We start from the raw sequence: 9,439 nt of genomic DNA on the forward strand, positions 1-9,439 counted from the left end.
GGAGAAGGGTGCAACAATGAATGAATGGAATCCCAAAATCTCTGTAGATGTTCATTGAAATGAAAAATAAACAACCTAAATTTAAAAAAAAAAAGAAATTAAATAAAAGAGACTGAGGGGTCTCGAAAAAAAAAATGTAATTAATAAAGTAAACTAGGGTACTTAATTTACATTTCATATTCTAAAATAAGTGAGTGTTAAATCAAAATTGTAGTTAAGATGTAACTTTATGCTCACAAGATGGCCATGTTAATAATGAAGAAAATTGATTGTTGGCAGGTAGGTGGAAAAATTAGAACCTTCAAGAACTGCTAATATCAATGTACAATGGCGTAGCCAGTAAGGGAAAGCTCTGTGCTTCCTCAGAAACTTGGACACGGCATTACTATCTGACCAAGCAACAGTGCTCCAAGGTGTATATCCCAAAGAACTAACAAAATGTGACTATGATGAAAAAGGCCAACCCTTTACTTTCCTGACTGTTTCTCAGCCATGTCTCTGGTGAGTCATTTTATCTTTTAAAATAAATTTTTATTGACCGTCAAAAAACAAAACATAAGTAAGACTATTTCCAGCCCCATTTTTCAGAATAGCCAAGGGTAGATACAACTCAAATGTTCATCAAGAGATGTAGCCAAGAAGTTGCCTAATATGCCGTATACCATATGATTCTATTTATGTAAACCAAACCAGAACACACAAATCCAAACAGACAAAAAACAGACTAGTGGCTGCAGAGGCTGGGACGAAATGGAGAAGGATTTCTGTATTCATACTGTGAACATGTGTTTTAATGTGGCTACAACAGAAAATTGTGTTATGTTTACTTTACCACAGTGACTTTTATTCAAGAAAGTAGTGCAGAGAAAAAGCAGGGCTCTACTCTCTCAATGCTGATAGGCAGAATTTACACTGTTACTGTGTGCCACTGAGTCAGAAGTGACTCACTGCTGACCTTCCAACAGACTTAAGAGGCTGTATGTCTCACAAGAATGGACACAATCTTTCTCCTGTGGAGCTGCTGGTGGATTTGAACCAAGTGCCTTTAGGATGGCAGTGTTTCTCCTTAACACTAGGTCACCAGAGCTCTCTATTATATACCAGAGCATTTAAATAAAGTAATAATGAAAGTCATACTAATAACAAACAGCTACTGAGTACTAAATACTCAATGCAGCCAGGCACTATCCTAAAGACTTCACATTTATGTAACTTATCTAAGTTACACAACGAGTACTTAGTGGAGATGGGGTTTGAACATATGCAGTTTTGTTCAGGAGTTCATACTCTGAACTCATTTCATAAAATCCACACAACGGTTTTCTTTTTTCTGGTACATAAACCCACAATGAAGCTAAAAGTCAGTTTTAGGCTTTAAAAAAAACCCCTGATTTAGCCAAAGTACACATGCTAATAATGGACTAAGGTAGTCACCAATATTTCATTACATTTTGTTAAATATTATTATATAAGAAACAAAAATACAGACCTCAAAAACCTAGCAGAAAGCTAGGTATCAGGTGATATTTCTGATTTGTGTTAATTACGTCACTCCTTTATTTTAGAACTCACCTATGACAAACCATGGGACTATTTGGAAAGTATACAGTTACAACAGGCTTCCAAAGATCACCAAACATTGAAGAGATTACTGAGGAGATGAGAAAGCGCGAAGAAGTTGGAGGAAAAGGCCAAAAGATTCCTGATTGTCTTTTAAGTCTGTCTGCATAACTCAGAAATTTTTGAGTACTGTATTTCTATGATATCTGTATTTTTAACCCGTTATCAATCACATAATTCTGCTTCAGGCTGTCAGTGAAACACACTTTAAGAAATCCAGCACTGCAATTCCACTACTGGGAATATATCCTAAAGAAATCACAAATGCCACCCAAGAAGCTATATGTATACCCATGTTTATCGCGGCTTTGTTCACAGCTGCAAAGAGTTAAAACAACCCAAGCGCTCATTAACAAACATATGAATAGATGAGGGAGCTCTGGTGGCCTGCTGGCAAGAAGCTGCACTGCAATTCAAGAGATACATGGTTTGAATCCACCAGATGTTCTGCTGGAGAAGGAGAGGCAATCTCCTCCTGTACCAGTCAGATACGATTTGACAGTACACACACAAAATAATATAATAATTTTTAAAAAACACCCACATATGAATAGAGAAGTTGTGGTATAGTCACACAATGGGAATACTATGCTGCATTGAAAAACAAGAAACTCATGAAATATTGTACAAAATGGGTGATCCTGGAGGACACTATGCTGAGTGAAGTATCTCAGTCACAAAGGGACAAATATTGCATAGTGCCACTGTCGTAAAGTGGGACTGACATGGGGGTTGAGGGGAGACTGAGAAAGAGGGAATAAATAACGTATACTGCATTGAAACAGATGAGGGAGAGAACTGTTAAAGGAGGAATATATGATTAGGTATCACTGTTACGACAAGAGTCCAGAATGAAAGTTACATAGTGGAGTGAAGGGGGGGAGGGGGCCCTGAATAACAATCAAAGAATTTTTCTTTTTTTACTTTTCAAAGAGAAAAGCAAACTAGGGTGGAGGGGTGGGAAGGGAGCAAAGTGAAATCCAAAGTATCTGTAAACGTTCGCTGAAATAAATTGAGAGAGAGAGAGAGAGAGAAAAGAAATCCAGCACTACAAGAATGCCTAGTCAACAGAGAAACGCTATTGTGATCCACTAACTATGGATCCTGGGACCATCCCATCATCTCCAGGAATTGACTTCCACTAAGGAAAGGCGTCAGAAAATGGACTGAGAAAAGCATAAATAGGTTTTCTGAGCCCTGCCTTGAGAGAAATGAGCAGCATTTTCCTTATTTCACACAACATCTACTACAATCCAGGGAAGTCCCTGGACTGCTAGGGTGCCAGAACTAAATGACAGTAGGGAGATGGCTAGAGTCTTAAGAAAGAAAGGTTAAGGGTATAGAGAACTTTCTTTTATCTAGGCTATCTGACGGTAATCAGAAAGTCTCCAAGTGTCTACAAAGGGCCCTCGAGTGGCCAACAATGAGTACTGCAATATTTAATTTCCAAAGTAAAAGGATGGCACTAGAGCTTGGACTTGATTGATTCAGGGACTAGGATAATGGGGGCTGGTGTGTCAGAGACAGTAAGATTGGCACAGCATAGAGCAGGGTTTAGGGCTGTTATACACAGGGTCACTTATGAGTCACAGGCGACCTGCCGGCACATAACAACAACAGAGCTTTGACAGGGAGCTCCTGTGGTCTACTGGACGAAGAGCAGTACTGCCAACTCAAAAGGAGGTGGTCTAAATCCACCAGGTGCACAAAGATGAGTGATCTACTCCCCACGGCATTCAGAACCTCTGAAAACCCTGCTTGAAGGTCAGTAATCAGTCAGTTCGAATTCTACAGCACACAGCAAACCTCTAATGGAAAATGGCACAACAAAAATCTTTTTGTTTCAAATCCCACTGGAATTAATTTCTAAAAGATTTTCCTTCATTTCACTGTATAGGAGTATTTCTTGTATAGGAGATTGACCATTCCTGAACTAAGGAACCTGGGGCCATACTGAAATCTTTTATTGGTCTCACAGTTTTCTTGTTTAATCACTGTTAATTATCCCTAAATCAATTCTGACTCCTGCTACCCCCATGTGTGTCACAGGGATGCCAAGTGTGACCTTCTGGAACCAGATCAGGAGGCCTGTATTCTTGGGAGCTTATACATGAGTTTGAATTGCCAGTCTTTTAGCTCACAACAAAGTACTTAAACAACTGTGGCACCCAAGGAATCTATATTGTTCTAATTTGTATTCCTAAATCTTGAATATTAGAAAAAATATAAATCAGATTTAGTAAAGACTCAAATTAACCACTCACCACTAAGAAATTTTAATACATCTACCATTTCATAGTTTATAAACAAGTTTCATGACTTGCTAAGTTAACCAAATGTAGCACTGATGAGAAATTTCTCTATTGCCTTTAGGGAAAGGAAAAGCATCAGAAAAAGAATGAGTCTGACAAGTAATAAATGAGACAACTTTTCAATCTTCATTTGATAATATTCTCAGTTACTAATGAAACAGTAATTTGTAATCCAGTTATGTGCTGTAACACTTCTCAACCATAAATCTCATCACTGTCTCAGACACATGGAGGACACTAGTGGGATACTTACCCACACACATTTTAACATCATTCACAGTGAAGTCTGGATCTGGCATCCTAAGAGACAAACATGAGTATAAATTGAAAAGCACAACTTCTCTAGTTACACTGAGTTCCCCAGCTGCTTAAATGGCAGAGACTCCTCTGCCTGCCCATGAGACACATTCATTCTGTTTAGATTAGAACACATTCATTCTTCTTAGATTAGAAATATTTTTAAATAAAAGTAACAATACATAACAAAACATTAACAGTGGTTAATTTCAGGAGATGTAAATTTGTTCTTCTTTCTCTTACTTTCTCATTTATATTCTTAGTCCTAACACCCAAACATGACAGAGAAGAATAGCCCTGTAACATTTCCAAGGTTGTCAACCTCTGTGGAAGCTGACTTGGGCCATCCTTCTCCTGTGATATGACTGGCGAGTTCGAAATGTTTGCTTAGAAGCTAAACATTTAATCACTGTACTACCAGAGCACCTTCATTGGACAAACATTAATTGTTTATTTAAAGAAGTATACAACTGTTGTTGTTGTTATGTGCCGTCGAGTCACCTGTGACTCATAGCAACTCTATGCATAACAGCTCTAAAACCTGATCTATCCCTTGCCAATCACCGTCTCCGACACAACTATCCCCATTATCCTAGTCACTGAATCAATCCATCTCATTGAGGGTCTTCCTCTCCGGCGCTGTCCCTTCCTCTCCAAGGACGGCTCAGTCCTTCCTTGCAGCATGTTCAAAGTATGTCAGATGAAACTTGAGAATCCTTGCCTCCAAGGAGCAGCCTGGCTTCACCCTCTCCAGGACGAACTTCTTTGTTCTCCTAGCGGTCCATGGTTCTCCTATCATCATTAGTCACTGTCCAGCTCTCTTACGCATAGCAAGTAACTGCAAAGACCATGGCCTGTATCAGACGCACTTTCGTCTCCAGAGTTACACCAATGTTCTTCAGTACTTTGGAGAGGTCCCTGATAGTAGACTTTCCCAAAGCAATTTGTCTTTCAACTTCCTGGCTGTTGGTACCAAGAGTGTTGATTATAGAGCCAAGCAAACTGAAGCTGTCAACAATCTCAATCTCTTCACCATCTATCATGATGCTGCCAATCGGTCCAGTGGTGAGAATATTTGTTTTCTTGATGTTGAACGTCAATCCATATTGAAGGCTGTAGTCCTTGACCTTCAGCAAGCAGGGTTGGGTCATCTGCATCAAGTAGATTGTTGATGAGTCTTCCTCCAATCCTGATGCCACACTTCTCAGAGAGCCCAGCCTCCTGGATTATCTGTTCTGCATATAAACTGAAAAGTTATAGAGATAAGACACATCTTTGACGCACAGTCTTCCCAATTTTGAATCAATGCAGTGCTTCCTTGCTCTGTTCTGACCACTGCCTCCTGGTCCAAGCATAGGTTTCGCATAAACACAATGAAGGGTTCTAGGATTCTCATTCTCCTCAGGGTCAGCCACAGTTTGTTGTGATGCACATAGTCAAACACCTTTGCATAGTCAATGAAACAGACATTCGCTATAATATTCCTAGTGCCACAGCCTCTTCTAAACCCAGCTTGCACTTCTGGCAGTTCTCAGTTGATGTGCTGTTCCAGTCATTTTTGGATAATCTTTAGCAGAATCTTGCTTGCATATGATATTAATGATACTGTTTGATAATTTCCATACTCTGTCGGATCACCTTTCTTTGGAATGGGAACAAATAAAGATCTTTTCCAGATAGGTGGCCAAGTGGTTGTCCTCCAGATTTCTAGGCACAACTTAGTGAGCACATCCAGGGCAGCATCTGTTTGTTAAAATATGTCAATCGGTATGCCACTGCTGTTGTTGTTATGTGCCGTCAAGCTGCTTGCGACTCACAGCAACCCTGTGCACAACAGCCCTAAACTCTGCTCTGTCCTGTGCCGACCACACCGTCTCCAGTGGTATGCCACTAGATGGGAAATTATTTTTAATTATCTAGTGTTTTGAGTTATTAATACCATCACTTCCCAACGACAGTCAACCAGGTTGAAGATACTTACTTTATTCCAAGGCCATCAGAATTCTTGAAAATCAGAGGGTCTCTCAAGCCACCCCGCTGGATATACTCTACATTAAAATCTGTCACCACAGGAAAATAACTGTTAGAAAGACATGAAGTGTAGGTGGAAAAAGAGAAGATCAAAAAAAAAAGGGGGGGGGAATCCTAAGAAATATAGCAGACACAGTACTGGTGATTTTATGTATACAGCTATGCTCCATTAGAGAGTAATTGCTTGCTAATAGCAAGAAGTATCTCTTAGGACACCAGGAAAGTAAATTGGGAAGTGGGGCCTAAGGGGCCACAGGAAAGCTAGAAGTTAACAACGAGGGGTGAAGGGGTGAGAAGGTTTATTAATAATGAATAACCTCAAAATTCCTAAGCAGAAATTATCAGTACGACCTAATTTGCTGTTATTGTTATGTGCCACAGAGTCAACTATGACCCTACGAACAATAACTCTGAACCTTGCCCTATCTTGAGCCAATCTCACCGACTGACAGACCTGCCCCTATTACCAGTCACTGTGTCAATCCATCTAATTCAGGGTCTTCCTCTCTTGCGCTGACCCTCTACCTTCCAAGCATAGTAATTGATCAGCCTCAATTCCCAAAAAATAAATCTGACTGCTACACACTATATCTTTGTCAATTTTCCAAGAACACACAGAATTCTACTGTGTGTATGTGTGCGTGTGTGTTTACTGTGTAACTCTTAATTAAATCCAAAAGAGGGAACGGAAGAGGAAAGCACAACCTTTAAAACTAAACAAAATTTTTTTCAAAACACTGTTGTTAGCTGCCACTTAGCCCCCAACCTGCAACAACCCACACACTGCTGGGTCCTCCGCACACCCATGGTCAGCTGTGGACTGGACTGTAGAGACTGTGTGATCTATAGTTTTCACTGGCTTCCTTTCTTGGGAGATTTGCTGACACCTGTTCAGTGTCACAGCAACACAAACCTTTGCTGACATGAGGGGTGGCTGTACCTGAGGTGCACTAGCTGGGCCAGGTCTATGGCACTGTGCAACCGAACTACTGCCTCCCTCCCCAAAATGCTGCTCTACTCTAATGAAAGACTGCTATAGCAGAGAATGACTCACAGAGGGAAGGTTAAGGGTGAGGGGGTGGTAAACAGCAAGGAACTGAAGAGCATTAATAGGCAGTACTAAAGCTGCACAGACTCTAAGCTCAGAACCCCGAGTTGTTGCTGTGTACCACTCAGCTGATTCTGGCATATGGAAAGCCAAGAGGCAGAGCAGAAATGGCCTGGAGGGTTCAAGTCTGTAATCTTTATGGGAATAGATGCCAGATGATGTTCTAAGAAATGGCTGGTAGACTTGGACTGTCAGTGTTTCTGTTACGAGCCAAATACTTAACCACTGTTCTACCAGGGTTCCTTCTCAAGAGTCTACCCTTTACAGTCAGATGGTCGCAGGTCTGGACCCAAAATGATACTGACCTTTTCCTTCCATAAAAGTAACAAAATTTGCATTATATTTGTTGGTGTGGAGTTTCTCTTCCAAGTCAAAAGTTCTTTTCCCTTCAATTTCATCATCTGAGATGCCATCATCTTCATAGCGTCTCCGCATGGTGCCACGCTGTGGAGAGAGGAGAGATGAGGCTGCAATCACAGACTGTTTCCTGCCTATCTGAGCAGTCCCCCCGTGCACAAAACGCTACTTCCAACCTCAGGTTCTACGTCAAGCATCAACTGTCCTCATCTTACAGACCTTTTCCTTCTCTCAGTTAATGATCAACTAACTGGTGGTCTCAGAATTCAGTATATAGCAAAGTTTTAATGAGCCACTGGATTCCCTACTTGGGAATTTACTTTAGACCTAGATAGAAATTCATAATAATAAACTTACCAGAGAAGACACAGTAAGCTTTTTATTTGCATGTCAGAACAGGGACAAAATGCCTTTTTGGACAAAGCCTGAGTACAAATAAAATTTTTCTTGGGGGTAAAGTTATGATTAGTGAAGTCAACTTTCTAACACATTTTAGACCAAAACACTTGAGTGAGTGGATCAAAATTCTTAATTCAGGTAAAGAAAAGACATCTTGCACAGCAACAAATGCTGGCAAGGTTGTGGAGAAACTGTCTTTATACACTGTTGGTGGGATTGTAAAATGGTGCAACCACTATGCAAGGCAGTATGGCACTTTCCCAAAAAGTTGCAAATAGAGATACCATTTGACCCAGCAATTAACTAGGAATATACCCCAAAGAAACCATAATATTACCCAAGCAGATATATATGCTATACCATGTTTATCGTGGCTTTGTTCACAGTAGCAAAGAGTTGGAAACAACCCAAGTGCCCATCAGCAAATGAATAGAGAAGCTGTAATATATTCACATAATGTAATACTATGTTGCATTGAAAAACAAGGAACTCATGAGATAGTATACAAAATGGGTGACCCTGAAGGATATTATGTTGAGTGAAATATGTCACAAAAAGACAAATACTGCACAGTGCCACTGTTTTAAAATGGGACTTAGATAGGGGTTCATGGAAGGCTGAAATAGAGGGGGTAAATAATGTGTACTGCATTGAAACAGATGGGGGAGAGAACTGTTTAAAAGGGATATATGATTAGGTATTATTGTCATGACATGAGTCCAGAACAAAGGCTGCACAGTGGAGTGGACTTGGGGGAAGGGATTGTATAACAATGAAATAATTTTTCTTTTACTTTTCAAAGAGAGGAGCAAACTGGGGGAGGGGGAAAGGCAGAGAAAAATGTGCAACAATGAATGAATGGAAATCCAAAGTCTCTATAAACTTTCATTAAAATAAATTTAAAAAAGAAAAAAAAAAAAGACAAGACAAGACATGTCGACAATAGTATTCCAAGTAGGCTGTCAGGACTTTAAAGTTAACATGTCTCTTCAACGAGACAGACAAATGGTCAAAAGCAAATGAAAAAATGCTTAACATCATTAGTTGCACTGAGCGCTGCAGAGTCTCCTTGGACCTACCGAGACTCTGTTAGTTCAGAGCAGAACTAATCATTAGGGTTTTCAAGGCTAGAACTGTCTGGAAACAGATAACCAGACCTGTTTTGAAGGAAACTTTGGATGGGCTTGAACCACCAACTTTTCAGCTAGTAGATGACCACCAGGCTCACAGTGACAAAAAGACATGATGATCTCCTTCCATACAGGACTTAAGGGTCACTATTTGTTCCCATTCCAAAGAAAGGTGACCCAACTGA

The 9,439-nt window shown here is 40.2% G+C and overlaps 1 protein-coding gene across 1 annotated transcript in view; it reads right to left on the bottom strand.

Moving 5' to 3' along the window:
- The window catches only part of KDM2A (lysine (K)-specific demethylase 2A), a 148,046-nt gene that overhangs the window by 63,103 nt on the left and 75,504 nt on the right, over window positions 1-9,439 (bottom strand). Inside the window, exons 2-4 of the mRNA XM_006893265.1 lie at window positions 7,674-7,812; window positions 6,211-6,289; window positions 4,186-4,232 (exon numbers count right to left, since the gene is read on the bottom strand). Coding sequence (XP_006893327.1) covers window positions 4,186-4,232; window positions 6,211-6,289; window positions 7,674-7,812 — 265 coding nt within the window. The remainder of the gene's footprint in view (window positions 1-4,185; window positions 4,233-6,210; window positions 6,290-7,673; window positions 7,813-9,439) is intronic.

Source organism: Elephantulus edwardii, unplaced genomic scaffold (assembly GCF_000299155.1).
Source record: "Elephantulus edwardii isolate Elephantulus edwardi_28Jun2011 unplaced genomic scaffold, EleEdw1.0 scaffold00126, whole genome shotgun sequence".
Classification (NCBI taxonomy): Eukaryota; Metazoa; Chordata; class Mammalia; order Macroscelidea; family Macroscelididae; genus Elephantulus; species Elephantulus edwardii.